At 41.2% G+C, this 24,755-nt stretch overlaps 1 protein-coding gene across 1 annotated transcript in view; it reads right to left on the bottom strand.

Moving 5' to 3' along the window:
• The window catches only part of LOC127646300 (voltage-dependent T-type calcium channel subunit alpha-1I-like), a 151,355-nt gene that overhangs the window by 56,397 nt on the left and 70,203 nt on the right, over positions 1 to 24,755 (bottom strand). The window contains exons 6-16 of the mRNA XM_052129828.1: positions 20,081 to 20,423; positions 19,890 to 19,982; positions 19,239 to 19,581; positions 17,919 to 18,184; positions 14,791 to 14,942; positions 14,450 to 14,635; positions 13,878 to 13,995; positions 13,641 to 13,796; positions 13,467 to 13,551; positions 9,032 to 9,168; positions 635 to 1,036 (exon numbers count right to left, since the gene is read on the bottom strand). Of these exons, the coding sequence (XP_051985788.1) occupies positions 635 to 1,036; positions 9,032 to 9,168; positions 13,467 to 13,551; positions 13,641 to 13,796; positions 13,878 to 13,995; positions 14,450 to 14,635; positions 14,791 to 14,942; positions 17,919 to 18,184; positions 19,239 to 19,581; positions 19,890 to 19,982; positions 20,081 to 20,423 (2,281 nt within the window). The remainder of the gene's footprint in view (positions 1 to 634; positions 1,037 to 9,031; positions 9,169 to 13,466; positions 13,552 to 13,640; positions 13,797 to 13,877; positions 13,996 to 14,449; positions 14,636 to 14,790; positions 14,943 to 17,918; positions 18,185 to 19,238; positions 19,582 to 19,889; positions 19,983 to 20,080; positions 20,424 to 24,755) is intronic.

Genomic DNA, 24,755 nt, shown 5'->3' on the forward strand with positions numbered 1-24,755 from the left:
TTGGCGGGGAAAGAGTTAAAAGGAAAATTATGGAACGGAAAATGTTGTGCAAGAACGTCTGGGAACACTTTTAATTTGTTCGATGACTCAAAAATCTGTTGATTCAGTAAAACAGTGCTCGCAGTCCAATTAACAACAATCACTGTTTATTATGTTTAATCTTCTAATTATATAACATTATTATAATGTTGACTGTATTATTGTGTCATTTGTGTGCTTTGTGTATGTGTATGTATGGGTGTTAAACTTTGTTGATTTTGATTTAAACAAACATAATTCAACTTTTTTTCTTTTTGTTATATGAAGATTTCACTAAAACTGACTTTCTAAACTTTTTTACCAGGCATTCGTCATTTATTTTGGCACTTTTCAAATGTTATTTATATATAGATTTGACACAATTTGATACAATTCAACCACATTACAACAAAAAGTGTGAATTTAATTGTGTGTATTTAGGACATGTAAAATGTGAGGTATGAAATTAGTCTAACCAAGACAAAGGAGTAGGACTTTAATTAAAATAAATAAGTAAAATGTCATTCCAGCACAGAATTCTATTAAACACTTGGTAATATAAAGCGCCAAATACCACACAATATAATTACCCGTGATGTTTCTGGTTTGTACTCACATATTCGGTATCCTCCTCCAGGTCTTTCTTGTCTTTGTGAGCATTGAGCTGAGGGTAAATCTCTCCCATCAGTGGCCCCTGAGTGCCCGGGCCCTTCCCGTTACAGTCCTGGTGCTCCGCAGACACGCTCTTCTTCCTGACCAGAGGGGGTCGCTGCAAGAGTTCAGGCAGCTCGAGTGAGAGCGCCCGGCGGTCATGGCGAGACAGGAATGGAGGGTGCGGCAGCAGAGATTCGTGTTCCGCGGGGTGCGAGTGAATGCTGCGCACACGTAGACTGCCTCCGATGACCCCTCCTGTCCTAAGACCTCGTGTAGAACAACCCACGCTGTTCCAACTGCACCGTCGGCTCCAGGACGACTGAGGGGGAGGACGCCCCCAGTGGTGGTAATGAGAACTGTGGCGCTACAGAGAGAGAGGAACAATGGCTTTAAAAGGGGTCATAACATACTTTTATTTGGTTTAAAATTGAACAGGTAATTTTTACAACCATAGCTTTAAGACTATATAAAGTTTATATCTTCTATTATAAAAGCTGTTCATTCCCCTAATGGCCCCTAATCAAGCCTCAGAGAGGGATAAAGGCCGACTGGAGACGGCAGTGTGACAGAGAGAGATTTACGGGCAGCTGTCCGACACCTTTGAGTGTTTGTCTTTTTGTTTCAGTTTTATATTAAACTATTATTTATAACATAAAGTGCTTAAACCTGAGGGTGCTGTCTGTGCTGCTCAACTGAGATGAAAGATGAGGAATTTGAATGAAAACAGTAGTTTATATTAACAATTATATTTAAATATACAACAGTTAGTTCGGGTCCTCAAATCTGATTGGACGAGAGACGTTCCATGAGCACTGATAGTCTGACACCATCATCACTCGGACGCTTCACTGTGTGTGCATCACTCCGCTTGTGTTCGTGTCCTTCTAAACTAAAGTGCAATAGCAGTGCAGATGTGTTAAGAGCTATATGTGTCTCTTTACATACATTTTTGTGACATCACAGATTTTAGACAGCAGGTGGTGGCAAAACACCATTTTTGTGTGAATATGGGCCAGTTGGGTACCGTGAAGTGAGTCAGCATCAGTCAGTGTTTTCATTCATCAGCACTGTGTGATCGCTCGGATTACTATTAAACTACTAAAGCCAGGAAATAGCTTTAAACGGCTTTAAATGAACAACTTCAGCATTACGGCTCATCACAGCTGAGAGAGACAACAGACTGATTAATTACACTAATTCAACCGCACACACACACACACACACACACACACACACACACACACACACACACACACTCACTAACACAAACACACACACACACACTCAAAAAACACTCACTAACACACACTCACACACACACTCACTAGCACATACACACACTCACTAACACACACACACACACACACACACACAGACACTCACACACACATTCACTAGCACACACACACACAGAAACTCACTCATTAACACACACTCACTAACACACACACTCACTAGCACACTCACTCACTAACACACACACACTCACTGACACACACACACACTCACACACACACTCACTAGCACATACACACACTCACTAACACACACACACACTCACAGACACTCACACACACACTCACTAGCACACACACACACAGAAACTCACTCACTAACACACACTCACTCACTAACACACACTCACTCACTGACACACACAAACACTCACTCGCACACACACTCGCTCGCACACACACACACACAAACACACACACTCACAAACACCCACTAACACACACTCACACACACACACACACACACTCACACACACACACACACACACTCACACACACACACTCACTCACACACACACTCTCACACACTCTCACACACACTCTCACACACTCACTCACACACTCACTCACACACACACACTCTCACACACACTCTCACACACACACACACTCACTCACTCACACACTCACTCACACACATATACACACACACACACACTCACTCACACACTCACACACACACACTCTCACACACACTCTCACACACACACACACTCACTCACTCACACACTCACTCACACACACACACACACACACACACTCTCACACACACACACTCACTCACACACACACACACACACACTCACACACACACACACACACATATACACACACACACACACTCTCACTCACACACTCACTCACACACACACACACTCTCACACACACACTCACTCACACACACTCTCACACACACTCACACACACACACACTCACTCACTCACACACTCACTCACACACATATACACACACACACACTCTCACTCACACACTCACTCACACACACTCTCACACACACACACACTCACTCACTCACACACTCACTCACACACACACACACACACACACACTCTCACACACACACACTCACTCACACACTCACTCACACACACACTCTCACACACACTCACACACACACACACTCACTCACTCACACACTCACTCACACACACACACACACACACACACACACACTCACTCACTCACACACTCACTCACACACATATACACACACACACACTCTCACACTCACTCTCACACTCACTCACACACTCACTCACACACTCACTCACACACACACACACACACTCTCACACTCACTCACACACTCACTCACACACTCACTCACACACACACACACACACACTCTCACACACACTCTCACACACACTCTCACACTCACTCACACACTCACTCACACACACACAAACAGCACAAGCTTTCAAACACTTTTCCACATTTTATTCGCATCATTAGTTCTTCTGCTGGGCAGGACAAATAGTATCTTTAAAGTATTTATAATTAAAGTTGGTGTTTTTGTGATCTTGCTGACGGGATTCGCTCATTTATAGCAACAGAAGCAGTTAAAGAGCAGTTGCCATAGAAACGGGTGTTCTCTGCCGTTAAGCTCTCGTGTCGACCTCACACACAAAGTTCTGCTCACGACGCACCAGGTGATGTTCAAAATTCAATGTTCAAGCACACAGTCATTACAGTGAAACAATGGGCGCTAGCAACACCAAACCCGTGGATCGATCCCCAGAGAAACCGATCAAATGTACAGCTCAAATGCAATACAAGTGATGCGTGTCAGCCAAACGATTCAATGTGAAGTAAATGTCAACATGGTCTGGAGACACATTTGTTGACTATATATGATGTGTATTATTGTGTCTATATGAAGCGTGCGGTCATGTTGACCGTCTGAGATCTTTTCTGTCGGTATATTTGTGAGGTCTTACAGTGTTGTAACGTGATGTGTGAATTCTCAGGCGAGTCTTTCCCACCGTAATCTTCTGACTGCACGTGTCTTCCAGAGAACAACAGCTCCACACACTATATTTAACCCAACCCGCTCACTGTCGGTATACATGGCTGCATCAATTAATAAAGGGGTTGCTATGGAAACCTCGAAAGCATTGGCTGAGCGTCACACGTTATCAAGAGAATTTTTGGTCTCACACAAACACACACATATGAGTCTCTGGCTCGAGACTCAGTGAACATCTTGAGATTTTCCAGCCTAGTGACACTATATAATGTGTCCATATTTATTTATTTGCTCTGAACGGCCTCATTTCATCCAAAAGCCTCAAAATGACGAAATACAGTGGTTAACATGCATTTTTCCTTGCATATACATTACTAAATAATTTTAAATGAATTTAATGTGATGTGACTTCTGTGTAACAGACGGTTATTTTTAAAATGTAAAAAAATAAAATGTATAAAACTTGACAATTCTGTTTTTGCTACTAAATCTGAGGTACTACTAAAACACCTCTGTCTTAAAAATTGTAAGTCGCGTTGAAGGCATCGGTCAACATTAATTCAGCTACATTTAAAATAAATGATGTGTAATGCAGAATTCCTGGTGAAGAACTACACTACCCATAATCCTAAAGAAAGATCCACCAATCAGAGAACTGCATCGAAAGAGCTCCGCCCACTCCCATGGTGTAGTACATACACTCTAAAATATAAATGTATATATATGAATAGTTTCCAATTTAATTAAAATATATTCTTTCTATACTTAATCAACAATTTTAAATGAATAGTTTTATATTTTCCATTGTTTTTAATTCAGTGACATCATTTGCAATGCTTCATGGGATTGTAGTTCATTCCCTCATTTAAACTACATAGACCCGACGACGTGTCTTAAGGGGACGCTATATCGTGAAAAATGTTTACGTTTAAAATGTTAAAAGTCTCCGTATACATAAGTCAGGCATATGAAAGCTTAGAATCTGCACTTTTCAGAGATAACCATCACTTTTGTATTTATGTTACATAAAATAAAAAAATAAGGCCTGAAATAATTTGTGTCGCAAATTAGCGCCCCCTAGAGGTAATGAGGTAAACATATTTATATGAAAATATAACCCCATCAAATAGCACATGAATGGAGAAGTCATATATCAAATGAAAGCTCTTATTATCAGGAATGTGACTGTATAGTTTATTATTTTGCCTTAATATCACAGTTCTAAAGACTTTCAAAAGAATCACAAAGTGAAATATGATTTCTGTAAGTCATCAAATGCAAACGTCTCTTTTATTCTCTGGTAACTGCTGCTGTAACTGTGGCCCTATGTAGCCAAAAACTTTATACCTGCTTTTACATTTTCTAAAAAACAAATGCAATTTTTTTACTTCTCTGTGAGCTTGCTTGGCTGAATAATTCAATGTTATATCTTAGATGTCCAGAACAAAATATGCCATCCAGCAGCAAAAGGATGCAAAACAAATCATCAGAATGATATATGTTATTGACTACTGATGATAAAAGGGAGGATCTCTGCTTTCTAATGACACCTAGATTGAGGTTGTAGTCCACACAGAGGACGAGATATTCAATGAAATAATGAGGGTGTTGCTTGAACTGAACATTAGACTGAATGTCTATGGACGAGCACATCTGTGAGGGGTAAATGTGTTAGAGCGCCCCCTACAGTTCACATCTGTGAGGGGTAAATGTGTTAGAGCGCCCCCTACAGTTCACATCTGTGAGGGGTAAATGTGTTAGAGCGCCCCCTACAGTTCACATCTGTGAGGGGTAAATGTGTTAGAGCGCCCCCTACAGTTCACATCTGTGAGGGGTAAATGTGTTAGAGTGCCCCTACAGTTCACATCTGTGAGGGGTAAATGTGTTAGAGCGCCCCTACAGTTCACATCTGTGAGGGGTAAATGTGTTAGAGCCCCCTACAGTTCACATCTGTGAGGGGTAAATGTGTTAGAGCGTCCCCTACAGTTCACATCTGTGAGGGGTAAATGTGTTAGAGCTCCCCTACAGTTCACATCTGTGAGGGGTAAATGTGTTAGAGCGCCCCTACAGTTCACATCTGTGAGGGGTATAATGTGTTAGAGCGCCCCTACAGTTCACATCTGTGAGGGGTATAATGTGTTAGAGCCCCCTACAGTTCACATCTGTGAGGGGTAAATGTGTTAGAGCGCCCCTACAGTTCACATCTGTGAGGGGTAAAATGTGTTAGAGCCCCCTACAGTTCACATCTGTGAGGGGTATAATGTGTTAGAGCGCCCTACAGTTCACATCTGTGAGGGGTATAATGTGTTAGAGCGCCCCTACAGTTCACATCTGTGAGGGTAAATGTGTTAGAGCCCCCTACAGTTCACATCTGTGAGGGTAAATGTGTTAGAGCCCCCTACAGTTCACATCTGTGAGGGGTAAAATGTGTTAGAGCCCCCTACAGTTCACATCTGTGAGGGGTAAAATGTGTTAGAGCCCCCTACAGTTCACATCTGTGAGGGGTATAATGTGTTAGAGCCCCTACAGTTCACATCTGTGAGGGGTATAATGTGTTAGAGCGCCCCCTACAGTTCACATCTGTGAGGGGTAAATGTGTTAGAGCGCCCCCTACAGTTCACATCTGTGTATTGTGATGGAAAAATATTTTTTTCAAGTGCTTTCTGCCATCAAGTGGAATAAAATGAGACTTTTCAAAGTGACGTAGAGTGAACAGAACCAAAATTACATGTTTACAAATTTAGGACTAAAACAAAATAAAAAAAAGATTATTATTTATTTTAATCTGTTTATCATAAGATTATAAACATACAATATTGTCTATGAATAACTAGTTCTCTGAAAAATAAGACCATTTATTTTGCAATTAGTCCACAGTATGTGTGAATGGTGAGCTTTTAAATTTGAGTGTGAAAAATTGCAGATGGCAGCCCAAAAATGCACCAGAGTTTAATGGGTTTTAACCCTCTGAGGTCGACGGATGCGCCGGCGCGTCCTGCTGGATATTTTCGTCATTACAGCGGAAACAATTTAAAATACTCCGTCATTTTTGGGTATACAGATAAGTGTAAGACATCATTAGAGACTATAAAGGGTCTACTTTTATTTGTGTACACGCACAATAACAACAAAATCTTGTGCTTTTATAAAATAAAGAAAATAAAAAGGGTGAGCTTTCAGCAACCTCTGTGTTCACGAACAAATTTCAGAAACACGTCACTAAAATGAACTGAAACTCCGCGAATACTTATCACACAAACATGAAACATATGTCTAAAGAAAGCTTAAAATGTCTACTTTTAAATAAAACTATTCTCATTTAAAACTAATAATCTCCTGCAATATAATCTGTTTGAAACAAAGTATTGTACATTTTTCAGCTGGCTGAGCTCATTATCTCTAATGTGATCACACCCACCAGCAGAGGGCGCCATTCATACGCTAATGTGCGGAGACGATCAATGCAAATGGTACACGCCCCGAAGGTAAGGTTTAATGTAAACACAACACAACTCAAGCTCCAGGATATTATGGAAGATTTAAAATTTTCCTCAGAAGAAGAGGGACTCCGATGAACGTTTGTATTTTGAAGAGAGACTTGATCCAGCCACGGATACAATTTCAGATGAGTACGTCATTGAGTTTTCATTAGCTGACATGCTATTTTATATAAACATGTACATATTTTACTAGTGGGACTGTTTCCAGACTTGCCAGCCAGGATTCAGAGTATTGACATTTGAAAAATGTCCTAATTTTTATTTACATTGAAATGCTGTTTCAGCTAAAGCAGGTATTTAAAATGTGTGCTGTATGATTTAAATATGATATGTAATATGATATAAAAATACTATGAATGTTTAGATTATATTTTATCTAGTGTTTATGCTGCCTCATTATCATCAATGCTTGTGCTTGCAAATATCTGTTCAGGTGTAAATGAGTAAAATGCACTTTAAATATGCCCATATTAGAAAATCAGCCTATTATAATGATTTCTGAAGGATCATGTGACACTGAAGACTGCAGTAATGATGCTGAAAATTCAGCTTTGATCACAAATTGCATTTTACAATATATTCAAATAGAAAACTGTTCTATTAAATTGTAAAATGAGTTCACACAATGTTTTTACTGTATTTTGGATCAAATAAATCCAGTCTTGGTGAGCAGAAGAGACTTAAGTCTAAAATTAAGTCAAGTCTTCATGTAAAGAAAATATATAGTCAGATTACTTCTTTTAACTTAAAACTTCATTAAGTCTCCTCACATTCATTCTCTATTCCTCATTGATAGGCCCAGGGGTGGGTCTTTTGTGTCCTCAGGTGTGAATTACCTCAATATTCCTGATAGTTCACGCATATGACCTTTCAACCCTAAAGGTGTCTTACAAAAGTTAAATTACTATATTGTTTTGTATGAATGAGTGATCAGGATGTAGCTTAAACTCTAGGCTACAAGATCCAGTTCTCAAAAGTCTTGTGGATAAATGTTTAGTATGTGTTATATGGCCTTATTTCAGTGGCTTAACATGTTAGTTTTTTCAAAAATCACAAGACGTTTTTAACAGTTGAACTTCTTATTAAGTTGGCACGCTGTCTAAACATGCAGCACTCCTGTAAGAGATGCTAAAACATAGTAAAAGTGACGTAGTGGTCAAAAACATCCATCTAGTACATGTTTATGGAAACCGATTGAAAAACAGCGCAAGCAGATGCAAAAATGTGTTCCGTGTGAACAGCCCCTTATTCTTGTGACACAGCGCGGCATGATTCAGAGAGAGAGCGGTATGAACAAATTGTACTGAATCACAAATCTGTTTTACAAGCCCGTTTGGCCAATATACTGCAAATAGCTGACTCAAAAGAATGATTCATTCTCGAATCACTTCATGATTGCCAAAATACTCTCAGAGAAAATGTTCCTCAGGGCAGTCGGAGCGCTCACGACCGTACAGCTGCAGACCCTGTTGTGATTCACCTCTGAGCTGATTGGTTTGGTTCATGGCTTACAACTCTTTTACGAAGGACATTATGAAGTCACTATGGAGAAATACTTCTGGAGAGGTACTGACCAGAGAGGAAGATCTCCTGCACAGACTGACGGCTCCGCTCCTGTGATACTCCTCAGAGAAGCTCGTCCTGGTCTTTCCCTCCGCCAGCGGCTCCAGATCCAGATGACCGTTCGGAGTGAGAGACGGGAGTTTAGGATCTATAGGAGGCACAGAGACAAACGGCAATGCACCGGCTCTTTAAGAGTTCACAAATTGACCCCATTCAATTCCATTGCAAGTGTCGGGATCAGAATCAGCTTTATAATAATAATAATAATAACTAGATAGGTACATTTCCTGAAGAAAATGTGAGTGGTGCTTACCGTGGCAAAACTCGTTAAATAGCATTTTCTACCTTGTTGCTAAGCACTAAAATAACAGTCATAGAATGTTGCTAGCATGTGTTTTTCATAATGGTAGCATGCAGGTGTTATGTTTGTGTTAGCAAGATGCTAGCATGTTTTAGTATGTTGCTAGGTGATGCTAACATGTGTTAGCAGGATACTAGCACATTTTTAGCATGTTTTAACACTTCACTAGTTGATGCTAGCATGTGTTAGCCTGATGCTAGCACGTTTTTAGCATGTTTTAACACTTCACTAGGCGATGCTAGCATGTGTTAGCATGCTGTTAGCACGTATTTAGCATGTTTTAGCACTTCGCTAGGAGATGCTAGCATGTGTTAGCATGTTGATAGCACGTTTTAACACTTCGCAAGGTGATGCTAGCATGTGTTAGCATGATGCTAGCACATTTTTAGCATTTTTAGGGTGTGGCTATGAAGATTTCAGATTTTACTCAGGGGTCTGTGACAAAAGCTGCGGGAGGAGTAGCGCGCCAAACCTTGTGTGGAATAATAATAATAAAAGAAGAATAATAAGTATGCAAGAGAACAATAGTGATGCCTTTGGCAAGCACCACTAATAATACCTATTATTTATAATGGGCTTTTCTTACTCTCAAAGCGCTACAAGATTGAACCATACGCACAAATTTAAAAAGACTAAACACAAAATTACTAACATACAGCAGCAACCACGCATAAAAATATATGAATAAATATTGAAAGACTATCTTAAATAAATGAGTCTTAAGTAACTTCTTAAAACAATCCAAGGTTGGGCTGTTTCTAATAGTGAAGGTATTCCATAGCTTAGGGCCTCTGAAAGAGAAAGCTCTTCCCCCATAGATTTAAGGTTGCAGGAGTGGTGCTGAAGTGCAAATTAATTGGCAGAATGAAGAGAATGGGAGGGAGTGTAGGGAGCAACAAGACTGCAAAGATACTCTGGAACTGCTTTGTACGTTAAAATGAGAGATTTAAAATCAATACGAGCATGAATGGGAAGCCAGTGCAACTGCGAGAGCAGAGTAGACATGGTGAGGTATGTGTAAGAACTCTGAATATACTGAAACCTATTTATGATTTTTGCTGGTAGGCCAGAAAAGCGGGCATTGCAGTAATCCAGCCTAGAGGTGATAAAGGCATAGTTTATTGCCTTGAATGCGTACACATACAAGGAATTTGTTCTGGCAACAGTTCAGAAAGGAAGTGGGGTCCAGAGTGATTTTACCTCACTCTGGAAGTGTATAGTTCATGAGGGAGGGCAGGGGGGCAACCAATAATCCTCTCAGCAGACCGAACTGTCCTTTATAGTCTTCTGATGTCCGATTTCAGTTATTGAAGTGCAGAGGACAGACTCAATGACTGCTGTGTAGAACTGTTTCAGCAGCACCTGTGGCAGCTTGAACTTCATCAGCTGGTCTGATGGGCCTTGTGTATCTCCCACTTCAGGTCCTGTGATATGGTAGTGCCCAGGAACCTGAATGACTCCACTGCTGGCACAGTGCTGTTGAGAATGGTGAGGAGGGTCAGTGTTGGGGTGTTCCTCCTAAAGTCCACTATCATCTCCAATGTTTTGAGCATGTTCAGCTCCGGGTTGTTTTGATTGCATCAGATGCCCAGCTGTTCAACATCCCTTCTGTATGCAGACTCATCGTCATCTCAGATGAGGCCGATGACAGTGGTGTCATCTGCAAACTTCAAGAGCTTGACAGAGGGGTCCTTGGTGGTGCAGTCATTGGTGTAGAGGGAGAAGAGTAGTGGGGAGAGCACTCATCCCTGGGGGGCACCAGTGCTGATGGTACAGATCCTGGAAGTGAATTTTCCCTGTCTCTCAAGCTGCTGCCTGTCCGCCAGAAAGCTGGTGATCCACTGACAGGTAGAGGTGGGAACAGGGAGTTGGTGTAGTTTAGTCTGGAGTATATCTGGGATGATGGTGTTGAAAGCGGAACTGAAGTCCAAAAACAGAATCCTTGCGTATGTCCCCGATCTGTCCAGATGTTGCAGGATGTGATGCAAACCCATGTTGACTGCATCATCCACAGACCTGTTTGCTCGATAAGCAAATTAAAGGGGATCCAGAAAGGGTCCAGTGATGTCCTACAAGTTAGCCAACACCAGTCTCTCAAATGACTTCATGACCACAGATGTCAGGGCGACAGGTCTGTAGTCATTAAGTCCTGTGAATTTTTGGTTTCTTTGGGACAGGAATGATGACTGAGTGTTTGAAGCAGCATGGGACTTAACACTGCTCCAGTGATCTACTGAAAATTTGTGTGAAGATGGGGGCTAGCTGATTAGCACATGATCTAACACACATGGGTGAAACACCAGCTGGGCCCTATGATTTCCTTGTTTTTTGTTTTCGGAAGACATGGCACACCTCCTCTTCACAGATCTTAAGTGCAGGTTGAGTAGTAGGAGGGTGATTGCAGGAGGTGTTGGTGTTTGTGTGAAGTGAAGGTCAGAGCGGGTGTGGGGTGTGAGATTGGGCCTTTCAAATCTACAGTAGTACATATTTAGGTCATCAGCCAGTTGTTCGTCCACCACAGGGTTGGGGGTAGGAGTCCTGTAATTTGAAAGTTGTTTCATGCCAATCCACACTGATGCAGGGTCGTTAGCTGAAAATGTGTTATTCAGCTTCTCAGAGTATCTTCTTTTAGCCACTCTGATTTCCTTATTCAGTGTGTTTCTAGCCTGATTGTACAAGACTTTATCCCCACCTCTGTAAGCGTCCTCTTTGGCCTGACGAAGCTGCCGGAGTTCTGCTGTAAACATGGTTGAAAATTAAATAAGTCTTTGTAGGAATGCACACATCCTCACAGAAACTGATATATGATGTCACCGTATCTGTGAGATCGTCCAGGTCAGTGTCTGCAGCTTCAAAATCACTCCAATCAGTGCAGTCAAAGCAGGATTGTAGTTCCAGCTCTGCTTCATTGGTCCGCTCTTTACAGTCTTAACTACCGGTTTAGCTTATTTTAGTTTCTGCCTGTTGGTTGGAGGAAGATGAACCAGACAGTGATCAGAGAGTCCCAAAGCTGCTCTAGGTACAGAGCAATATGCATCCTTTACTGTTGTGTAGCAATTATCCAGTATATTTCTGTCTCTGGTGCGGCATATAATGTGCAGTTCACGTGTTAGATTTACTTTGTTAAAATCCCCAAGAATAATAATAAGTGAGTCCGGGTATGGTTGTTCCATGTCTGTGATCTGATCTGATCAGCCAGCTGTTGCAGCGCTGCATTCATGCACACGTGTGGAGGAATATAAACACGAGGTAAACTCCCGCGGCACGTAGATTGGCTTACACAAGGCTTAATGTGGGCTGTGGCTCAGTTGGTAGAGCGGGTCGGCCACTAATCGCAGGGTTGGTGGTTCGTGTTCCTGGGACACTCAACCCCAATTGCAGGCTAGCATGGCAGCATTTACAGTAAATGGTCTGCACTTATATAGCACCTTTTAGAGGTTACCAAAGCGCTTTACACGGCATTCACACACACACACACACACACACACACACACACACACACACACACACACACACACACACACACACACACACACACACATGGCAAGGCGCTAGCCTGCCATTGGGAGCAACTTGGGGTTCAGTGTCTTGCCCAAGGACACTTCGGCATGTGGAGTCATGTGGGATGGGAATCAAACCGCCAACCCTGCGATTAGTGGCCGACCTGCTCTACCACCTGAGCCACAGCTGTCCCATAATAAAGAGCGTTTCCAAATTAGGACAGCACATCTTTAACGTTGTTACATCTGTACAGCTGAAAGTCCAGCAGATGTAATGCACTGTCCGGAATGGCTTCACTCAGCTCAGGTTTTCTGTCTGGAGAGTGGAGATTTGCTAGAAGAATGCTCAGCAGCGCTGTTCGAAAGCCATGCCGACGGAGCTTGACTAGCAATTCATCCCTGGTAAAACTGACTGAAAAAGATGACTAATCACAGGACAAACAAACAAAAACAACAAAAGAATAGGAGCACTCCACACTGAGGCGGCCATCGTGATGTATAACTCATGTCTCACTGTAACCCAGATTTCTGCTTCTTTTTTTAAAGAACATTTATTTTGTCGATTGAGCTTAATAATAATCATACCAGAGAATGTGAGCGAGTCTTTGTGCTGTTCAATGTCATTAGAGGACGATCTGTCGTCATCAGTGTATGAACGATTGGCATCACCCTGAGAGACACACAGAGATAAGTGTCAGTGGAGCTCTACACAGTATTGGGTTAATTCAGTGTGTGTGTGTGTGTGTGTGTGTGTGTCACCTCCGCCTGGAACCCCTCCACCAGAATGGCCACCAGCAGATTAAACAGGACGTAGTTTCCAAACGTCATCAGAGCCACAAAATACAGAGCAGCCAGAGGAGACGTGGAGGCCATGCCATTATACAGAACCACATTCCAGTCCTCCTGAGTCAGGATCTACACACACACACACACACATATATTTGAGAACATATTAATATCTCTTTGAGTTTGTTTGGACTTGTGGTCTTTATTTACCTGAAACACAGTGACAATGGCCCAAAGCAGAGAGTCAAAGTTCTTCCTGTCTGGAACGGTGTCTCCAGCGTCTGTCTTGAGACTGAACTTACAGCCAAAGATATGCATCCCCAGAATACTGCAGACAGAGAGAGAGAGAGAGAGAGAGAGAGAGAGACAGACAGTCTGTGAGAAGTGAGACACTGTAGACAGACACATATTTCCTTTTCATTTGGGTTGAGAACAGAACTATGGTTACTGCAGTAAAAGCATGGTCAATGTTCATCACATCACCCTAATTACATATTCAAAAATAAGGTGATATTATTGAAGAACTTCTGATCATCAATTGTTACAGAATGTATCTAAAATAATTTTCTTCTTTAAATAGCTTCAATGGGATTAGCTACCTTTTGTTAGTAGCTTGTAGTGTAGCTAATTACTTTTTTAAAGAGTAGTTTAATTACTTTAATTTATTGGTGGCTTGAGAAGTTACAGCTGATAATTAAGGCTTGTGAGATCAGTGTATTTACTGACTGATGGTGTATATGTTCAACGTGCACACACACACACACACACACACACACACACACCTGAAGATGAAGATGAAGAGCATCAGCAGCATGCAGAAGGTTGCCACATTGTCCATAGTCTTCATCAGAACCACCAGCTGTCTGCGCAGAGCCGGCATGAAACGAACCAGCTTCAAAACACGCAACAACCGGAACGTTCTGAGCACCGAGAGACCGCCATCAGACTGACCCACAATCTCACACACACTGCAGACAGAGGGAGCGAAAACCGGAGAAAATATGACTGACGTCATTCTTGTGAGAGGAGTTGTTCAGTGTTGTGCTGAGACTTCTGAAAAACTCAGGGGTGACTTGAAATGATTTTCTGGGGTAATGAATATGTTAAACACGTGTGTCATTACCTGATGATAACGATGATTCCATCAAAGATGTTGTACGGATTGCGCAGGTAATTAAAGCAGCCGAACGCCGTGAGTTTGAGGATCATCTCCAGGGCAAACATGCTGGTGAAGACGATGTTACAGATCTCCAGAACATTAGTCAGTTCCTCTGGCTGGAAACACAACAGGAAACACTCCATTAACTCAAGTCATGAACACAGTTAATGATCAGAACAGAAGACATTAACATCCTTCATCATTTACCATTACGATATTCTACAAACACTGTGAAAGAGGAGCAATGCATGATGGGAATGAACCAGATCAATATGTAGTTTGACCACTGAATGAATGCTGCTGTTCCTTACAAAAACAGCCTTTAAAATGTTGGAAATGAATATAAATGTATATAAAAATATAATAAAAAACATAAAGTATATATGAAGAAAACTCCAGCGTTCTCTATTATTATGCATCGAGCACACACTATATATTTCTGGAGCTCATTAGGTATTCAAGGTTGTATTTTGTTCATCCATGTGTAAATGAATTCATATTTTGACATTTCTTCAAATGATCGCAATCTTTAAACTTTGGTCTGTTGAAGTTTGACACACATCAACTGAAATATATTTAGTCAGAGTAAAACTGACTAAAATGACTGAATATGACATGAAGAATTATTAACTATATTTAAAGGACATTTCCGTCAAATGATGTTCAAAACATATCTAAAAAAAACTCTATATGACACACGGAGAAGAAAATACATCTGTAAATGAGTTTGTAGATAATAACATTCATTTCTATCTGATTATGTTGCTGATTAATGTAATACTGCTGTGCAGATGTTGTACAGTCCATTCACAACACTGAACATCTGAGACACACACACACACACACACACACACACACACACACACACACACACACACATCAACAGCAGAATCATTTATATTTACACATTTAGTTGCTGCCTTTAAACAAAACCAAACAACAACAGATCTTTCTAGACCCACACACACACCTAAAGAAAACTCATTAAATCTGTTTATGAAATGAAAAGGAGAAAGAATGAAAAATGTGTGTGTGTGTGTGTGTGTGTGAGCGTGTATTTATCACTTTGTGGGGACCAAATGTCCCCATAAGGATAGTAAAACCCGAAATGTTTGACCTTGTGGGGACATTTTGTCGGTCCCCATGAGGAAAACAGCTTATAAATCATACTAAATTATGTTTTTTGAAAATGTAAAAATGCAGAAAGTTTTCTGTGAGGGTTAGGTTTAGGGGTAGGGTTAGGTTTAGGGGATAGAATATAAAGTTTGTACAGTATAAAAGTCATTATGTCTATGGAAAGTGTGTGTGTGTGTGTGTGTGTGTGTGTGTGTGTGTGTGTGTGTGTGTGTGTGTGTGTGTGTGTGTGTGTGTGTGTGTGTGTGTGTGTGTGTGTGTGTGTGTGTGTGTGTGTGTGTGTGTGTGTGAGCGGTAGTGTAGATGTTAGCGTGCTGCGCTATGAACTTGGTGACCTGAGTTTGATTCCCGCTCATGGCCAACACCAGTGACGATTATCTGAACCGGTCCCGGGCCTCCCCTAGGTCGACTCAGCCTAAAATGAGTACCTGGTGCAGTGTGTAAAACATCACCACTGGGGAGACAAATGTGGTGGCCACCCAGCCCCCCTTGTGTACCGTTCTGCACCTTCATAGGTGCTTGCTATAACAGCACTTGCCCCTTCAGCCTGTTAAATGGGGGATCTTTGTGTGTGTGTGTGTGTGTGTGTGTGTGTGTGTGTGTGTGTGTGTGTGTGTGTGTGTGTGTGTGTGTGTGTGTGTGTGTGTGTGTGTGTGTGTGTGTTTATAACCTTCAAACTGTCCAGGGGTTTATGCATGTCTACTGAGAGAGTAGGGTCTTCTCATACACTATATATGTATATGTGTGTGTTTGTTGTGTGTATGTCCCCGAGTATAAGTGTGTTTGTGTAGTCGGAGCCATTCGCTGTATGTCTGAAAAAAGAAAAATCACCAGTTTTAATCTGACCGGCTGATGTTACGCAACGTCAGGGCATCAGGTTGATATAATGAGCATTTTTGAGGAAGTACTTGGATGTGACAAAGTTTGTGAAGTTCAGAATCAGAATCAGCTTTATTGCCAAGTATGATTACACATACAAGGAATTTCTCTTGGTGACCGGTTTTGGTACAAATCTGTTATATAAAGAACAAAAATAAGGTATAGTATGTACAGTGCAATGCATGTAATGGCAGAAGTGGATATGTTGGATAATATAAATAGACTAAACTGTGTATTGCACATAATTGTTGCTCAATGGGGCAGTTTTAACGGTTTATGAGATGGATCGCTGAAAACTGTTCCTGTGTCTGATGGTTCTGGTGCTCAGAGCTCTGAAGCGTCGGCCAGAAGGCAACAGTTCAGAAAGGAAGTGGGCAGGTGACATCAGTAAGTGATGTTCTGGGTGCCATCATGTGTGACTATCTGCAACAGCAGCTCTTGTGTTTTCGTTTAGTTTGTTTGTAAACCTATGTAAAACCAGAACATCAGACTTAACCAAATTCTGTGTGGATCATTCTGTTCTTACAAACTGAGCCAGAGGAAAATGGGCTTCAGGACTGGTGGAACGGAGTAGAGTGCAGACAAAGTTTAAGAATCAGATGCAGTGCAAGCTTCAGCAGAATAATATCAAGGAAGTGTGAAGAGGAACGAGAACCATCACAAGCTGGTGATTCAGAAGGGCTGGGGAATTTGGACAAGCTATGAGCTGAATTTGGTTTGGCCAGTTCTCCCACATGTTCCCCTCCACAACCACTTGACCTCCCTGAGACTCTAAACATGGAAACATCCATGCATTCTCCACTCGCCCTGTCTGTAAGTGCTGAGCAGGTAAAACGTCCTGTGTGTTTCAAAAGTTAGTACCAAAGCTGAAGTGTGCAAGAAGTCTTAAGGACTACAGACCCGCAGCTCTCACTTCACACATCACGAAGACCTGTGAGAGACTGAACCTCAAACATCTCCAACTCCTGGTTCCACACTATCTGGACAACCTGCAGTTTGTCTATGAAGTACCGATACTGTAAACATCCTTGATAGACACGTGTCTGATATTGTGTGTATGTGTGTGTGTGTGTGTGTACCTGTTCGTGGTGTTCAATGCCCATGCTGATTGTATTGATGAGGATGGCCACCATGATTCCTCTGTTGAAGTATTTACTCTCCACGATTCCCCACAGTTTGACCCTCATCTCCATCCATAGCTCTCGGCCCCGCCACTGACATGGCCCCTCCGCCCTCTGATGCTTGTCTGTCTCTTCTGCTGCTCCCTCCTCTGTCTCTTGATTGGCTGCTGAAGTGGTGGGTGTGGCTTCATCTGCAGAGTATTGAGAGCAGAGCTCAGAGTCTTCTGTCCATCTATTTGTCCGTCCATCAATCCATCCATCCATCAATCCATTCAACCATTTATCCATCCATCCTTCAGTTCTTTCTTCCATCCGCCCATTTATTCATCAATTTGTCCATCCATTCATCCATCCATCTGTACGTTCATTTGTCTGTCCATCCATCATGTATTCATCCATCCAGTCATCCATTTTTCTATTCATCCATCCAACCATCCATTCATTCCTTCATCCATTTGTCCATTCATCCATTCATACATTTTTCCATCCATCTATTCATCCATTTCTTCATCCATTCATCTATTCATCCATCCATTCGTCCAACCGATACCCATCCATCTATATATCAATTTATTCATCCATTTGTCCATCCATCCATTCATCCAACTGATGCCCATCCAACTATATATCTGTTTGTAAATCTGTCCATCCTTTCATACATCCATCTGTACGTTTGTTTGTCTGTCCATCCATCATCTATTCATTCATCAATTCATCCATTTTTCTATCCATCCATCCAACCATTCATTCCTTCATTCATCCATCTGTCCATTCATCTATTCATCCATCCATTCCTCCAGCCAATGGCCCATTCATCAATCCATTTGTCAATCTTATTCATCCATCCTTCAATTCTTTCATCCATCCATTTATTTATCTATCCATTTGTCAATCAATTTATCTTTCCATCTATTTGTCAATTCATCTCTCCATTCTTTCATCAATCCTATGATCCATCCATCCATTCATCCATTTGTCTATCCTTCCACCTATTCATCCATCCATTCATACATTTTTCCATCCATCTATTCATTCATTTCTTCATCCATTCGTCCAACCGATGCCCTTCCATGTATATATCCATTTATTCATCCATTTGTCATCCATCCACTCATCCATCTGTTCATTCATTCATCTATTCACCCATCCATTCATCTGCCCATTTGTCTATCTATCCATCTGTTCATCTATTCGTCCACTCATCTATTCATCCATCCATTTGTTCATCCATTATCTGTCCATCTGTCTATCTTTTCATCCATTCATTCGTCTGTCTACCCATCTGTCCAATTATTTGTCCATTAGTCCCTCTCTCACCATGTTGTTGGAGGCTCTTGTCTCCTCCGTTAACATTAGTTTTCTCTGGTGTTTGCTCCTGTGGTTTACAGTAGAGATTTCGGAAGAATGCAGCAGTGCGTCGGCGCGCCTTACGCAGGACATGGCAGATGAGCTGGAAGATTTCCTCATAGCAGTCGCCGGGTTCGGCCAGTGACGCCAACGTGCTGGAGGACTGACGGGCGGCCCACTGCTCCTGCATCAACTGATGCTCGCGCTGTTTGGTCTCCGAAAACTGAGTTGCTATGACGACTAAACACAGGTTTATCATGAAGAACGACCCGACCTGTGTGGTTGAGACAAAGTTTCAGATTCCTGTCTCACTCACTGCAAACCTCAAACCTGTCTCACTGCCCTTCATTCAGAGCAGTTGGAAACATCAGCAGGGTTATTATGGGATGCCCACATTAACCTGAAGGAATGTAATTACTTAAATGCTCAGAGAAATGTATGCACAATCCATTAACTGTGAAAACATTCATAAATACAGTAAACATACTGGCTCAGTCACTTACAGCACAAACAGCCTGAAGCATCAAAACTATTCAAAATAAACACACAGACAATCAGACACATACATCTGTGTGTGCTTACTATTATAAGCAGAATAAAATAGATGAAGTTGTAAAAGGAATGAGCATCCATGACGTAATACATGATCTCCACCCAGCCCTCCAGAGTAATGACCTAAACACAAAGCAAAACCTCGGTCAAATTCTTAGTGAAAGGTTTTTTAATGAATAATTGTTTTCAAATGTTCTGATGGAAATGAGTCTCTTAGTTACCTGAAATATAACAATCCAGGCATATCCGATGTTGTCAAAGTTGATGGCTCCTTTATGTGGGTTTTTGTGCCCCGTGCGACAGTGGGTATAGTATCGGTTCCAATTGACACAGACTCCGGGTACAATGGCACTGGCGTTCAGAAAGGATTCGGTCGGCAGGCCCAAAGCCTGGTGATGTAGTAGATCATCTATATCCAGACAGCACTGGTGTCCCGCCACACGCCGCGCCGGCACGTCACTGCAGGACATAATCCCGTTATCCTGCGCCAGAGAGCAGATGAAGGGCCTCTCGTCTTCCTCATCCAGAGAGTAGTACGCCGCAGGAAGTGCCACACCCGTTGAGCTTAGAGACAGAGAGGGGATTAAGAAATATGATTTGGGACATCTCAACACAGGGGTCGAAAAATGGTGCAAAACCTGATGATCCATGTTCTCCAGCATGATTTGAGAATGGTCCACAGAGCATCATGTGTGCTTCAAGGGAACTTTTTGTTCAAAAATTGCTAACAGGTGCTAGCGCGTCCGACACACAGTGCGCGTGTTTACTCGAGACACAGTTGCTCATGATGCGTGAACGGTTTGCGCGCACTGTACTCGTCTGTTGACTACAGCAGTCTAACTTTTTTATTTAGCTGTTAGCACTGATGCTAGTGAACTATGAAATATAGTGGCACAAATAAAACATTATTAGCATGCAGAAGAGAGTGGTTCAAATTACTTTTATTACATTTAATGTAATACTACTTTTATTATTTGCTACTAGAATTTACACTACTACAATTTTGATACAATATCATATTTTTAATAATTTTATATAATAATTATTGCTGTCGATTTAACGTGTTAATTCAGTGCGATTTATTATATATAACAAATTAATTTTAATTTTAATTAATCATGTCCCCGGACCATAATTCATGCTTGTAGTACCACCTGCTCTCTCCAGGGGGCAGTAAGTGTAACTTCAGCTGTATAGACAACAAGCAGCTTATACAGAGAACAAACCACACTTACTGACAGCAGACAGCACAAGATGAGAACACGCTCTTGCACACAAACACAGCTTGATGGAACGCAACTCTGAACATAGGGGTCTCAAGACGTGTTTTTCTACATTTGACACAGCGACTAATAACTGTACGTTTCTTACGTGACAGAACCGAGACGAATTGTAAGTTGGATTGCTGTGAGCTGTAGACCAATGGATGTCGTCTGTTCAATAATATGGAAATAAACAATATACCGTATAGGATTCTAAAGCCACTTTTCTATTGACTTCTGGGTAACACTGTACAATAAGGATCCATTCGTTAACTCTCATTAGATATCACAAACCAACAATTCAACAATTAACAGTATATTTTACAGCATTTATTCATCTTTCTTGATGTTAGTTAATAAAAATACAATTGTTTATTGTTAGTTCATAGTGCATTAACTAATGTTAACAAGCACATGATTAATAAATGCTGTAAATGTATTGCTCATTGATATTTTGCATTAACTAAAGGAACCTTATTGTAAAGTGTCTTTTTTTGTCTTTTTTAATCATTTACTCATGTGCCACCATAATGTCATTTTTAGATTAGATTAGATTCAACTTTATTGTCATTGTGCAAAATACAAGTACAGAGCCAATGAAATGCATTTAGCATCTAACCAGAAGTGCAAATAGCAATATGTATATATAGTATGTGTGTGTATATATATATATATATATATATATATATAAATATGTATATACAATATGGGGTTTTTAAGTGCAAAGATATGATGTAGAGAAGCAGAGACCAGCTCAATGCAGATGTCTATAATACAGTACAAGGTGCAAATGAAGAAGCATAAACTGAAGGTGCATTGTACAGAATTAGGTATGAATATGTAAATGTGTAAATATATGTATATGGCCGGTGGCCATAACAGTGCAAGCAGCATCAGGAGGTGGGCTAAACTGTTCCTGAGTCTGCTGGTGGGACAGTGAAGACTCCTGTAGCGTCTACTGGATGGGAGAGGAGTGAACAGACCGTGGATGGGGTGAGAGGTCTCTTTGATAATGCTTCTCACCCTCCTTAGGCAGCGTTTATAGTGACTGTCATTGATGGAGGGTAGCTGGACACCAGTGATGTATTGGGCAGTTTTCCCCACCCGCTGGAGTGCCTTCTGATCGGAGACAGTGCAGTTGCCATCACTGTGATGCAGTTTGTTAAGACACTTTCAATAGTGCAGCGGTAAAAGTTCAGCAGGATGTGGGTGGACAGGTGAGCTTTCAGTAGCTTCCTAAGGAAGTAAAGGTGCTGTTGCGCCTTTTTAATCAGGGGCCGGTTGCATAAAACCGTTTTAGACTAGTCTTACTAGTTAGTCGTCTAAAATGTTGGTCTTAATTTTCTCAGTCAGTTGCATAAAAACTTCGATCAGTCTAATTAAAGACCAAAATGTAAGACAGCACACCTCAGGATAACCTTTGTTTACATTCAGCTGAGCCAGTGGGGGCTGAAAGGGGCGCGAGTTCAGACTTGGTTGAAGACTTTGACTTCAGAAATGTTGTGTTTTTAATTATTTGGGTTAAATCACTAAATGTGTTCATTAAAATAAATTTTAAAGCGTTGGAGTCTCAGCAAATAAAAAAAATGTAGAGCGTCCACTGTCGGCCATTTTTTTTAAGCTGTTCAGTGTCTTATTTTTCCAGCTTTCTATGGCGTCTTTAGCTAGTCAAACGAATTGTTAGATGCAGTCTTAGGTTAATGGCTATGTTTATGCAACCGGCCCCAGAATGGAGGTGTTGTAGGTCCAGGAAAGATCCTCAAAGATATGGACACCCAGGAACTTGAACTCATCACACGCTCCACTTCATACCCATCCATGTAGATGGGAGTGTGTGTGTGTGTGTGTGTCCTTTCCTAGTCCGCCGGTAGTCCACAATCAGTTCCTTGGTCTTCTGGGTATTGAGTGTGAGATTGTTGTTGGCACACCACACTGCCAGGTGCTGTACCTCTTCCCTGTAGGCCGTCTCATTGTCGCCGCTGATCAGACCTACCACCGTGGTGTCATCTGCAAACTTGATTATGGAGTTGGAGCCATGCTCAGGTATGCAGTCGAGGGTGAAGCGGGAGTAGAGGAGCACTCAGCCCTGTGCTGCACCCGTGTTCAAAGTGAGCGTGGAGGATTTCTGGTTTCAGACTGTGGACTGTTAGTGAGGAAGTCCAGGGTCCAGTTGCAGAGTAGTGCAGTAATGCACTTTAAATCTGTATTATATTTATAATATTTATATTTTATATATAATTATTTAAATATAACTATGTATCATTTTGTAATCATTATAAATTGTTATTTGAGGGGCTTCATTAAATTAATCGTCATACCATGTAAATATTTTAATTATAAATTTGCATTGATTGACAGGCCTATTAATAGTATATTTCTATTACTATAAATATTCATGACAAGATAAATCATGCAATTATTTTAGCATGCATATTCATAAGTTTTTAACATATATTAATTGTAATGGTTTAAGGACAGACCACTCAAGAGTGGGGGTGTGAAAAGGCAAATTCAGAACAATTCGATTAGATACACGTTGATCCGATTCAATTAATAGTTTCTTTTCTCTAATGTGTCTTGGGCAAGAAAAAGAAAGACAAACTGCTAAAGATTGTTTATTTTGCACCAAACAAAATCTAAATAAATAAACTTTGTGTACATACAGGCTTATTGCAAAACAGCATAAACGTTCAATGAGCCGATCAAATATTATAGAGCTCAGCGTAACTAGAGAAGTATTCCAGATTTCACTATAGATCTTTATTTGCATGACTTTTCCAGGCCTGGAAGACACCCTGATATTTCCAGGTTTTCCATGACTAGGAACTCTGAATCAAACTTATGCAAATAGTTCAATATTAAAATGACATCATCCGACTACATTACGTTTCCTCAAGGCCTCATATGCAAATGAAGGAAAGAGAAATGCTTCGTCCCAACCAAACGCCGATTGCAGTTAAATATGACTAGATTATCTTCTAGAGATATTGAGGTTTGAATAGTTTATTAGAGGATGTTTCTATGAATCTTTGAGTCTAAATCTCGTCTAAGTAGATGCTCACAGATCTGGAGGGCAAACAAAAATATCAAGTTTTCTTCATCCCCTCAGCGTCTGCCGTCTCTCTTTCTCTCAGTGCATTCAGACTGTTGAGTGTGTTTGCACGGAAGGAACATTAGCGCGACATAAATGTCTTTTCAGCAATAGAGTATAAAGACACACACAGACTGTTGAACAGGAGCGGGTCACGGGTTGTATTGGCGCTCTCACTCTGTAATCATAAAGGCAGTGTTCAGTTGTTTTTAATAAACCCGAGTACACATCACAACACACGGAAAGATCAAAGTCTGACAGCAGATTAAATGATATTTCAAAAGATTACAGAGGACAAACATCATCAAAGACAATCTGAGCCTACATTTATCTTTCACCGGTGCTGTAGATGCTCTGAACCACAGAAAACACTTCAAACTCCAGACACTGAACGTGAGGGGCAGATGTCCACAGACGTTTCGCTGGTAAGAATGAATGTCCCTGAAGCGGACGCCCGAGGGGCCGTTCTCCTGCTCTCTGTCTGCACCATCTTTTCATTTCTGGTAGATTGAACCGCAAGCTGAAAAACAATTCACTTGGTTT

The sequence above is a fragment of the Xyrauchen texanus genome, chromosome 7 (genome assembly GCF_025860055.1).
Source record: "Xyrauchen texanus isolate HMW12.3.18 chromosome 7, RBS_HiC_50CHRs, whole genome shotgun sequence".
Lineage (NCBI taxonomy): Eukaryota > Metazoa > Chordata > Actinopteri > Cypriniformes > Catostomidae > Xyrauchen > Xyrauchen texanus.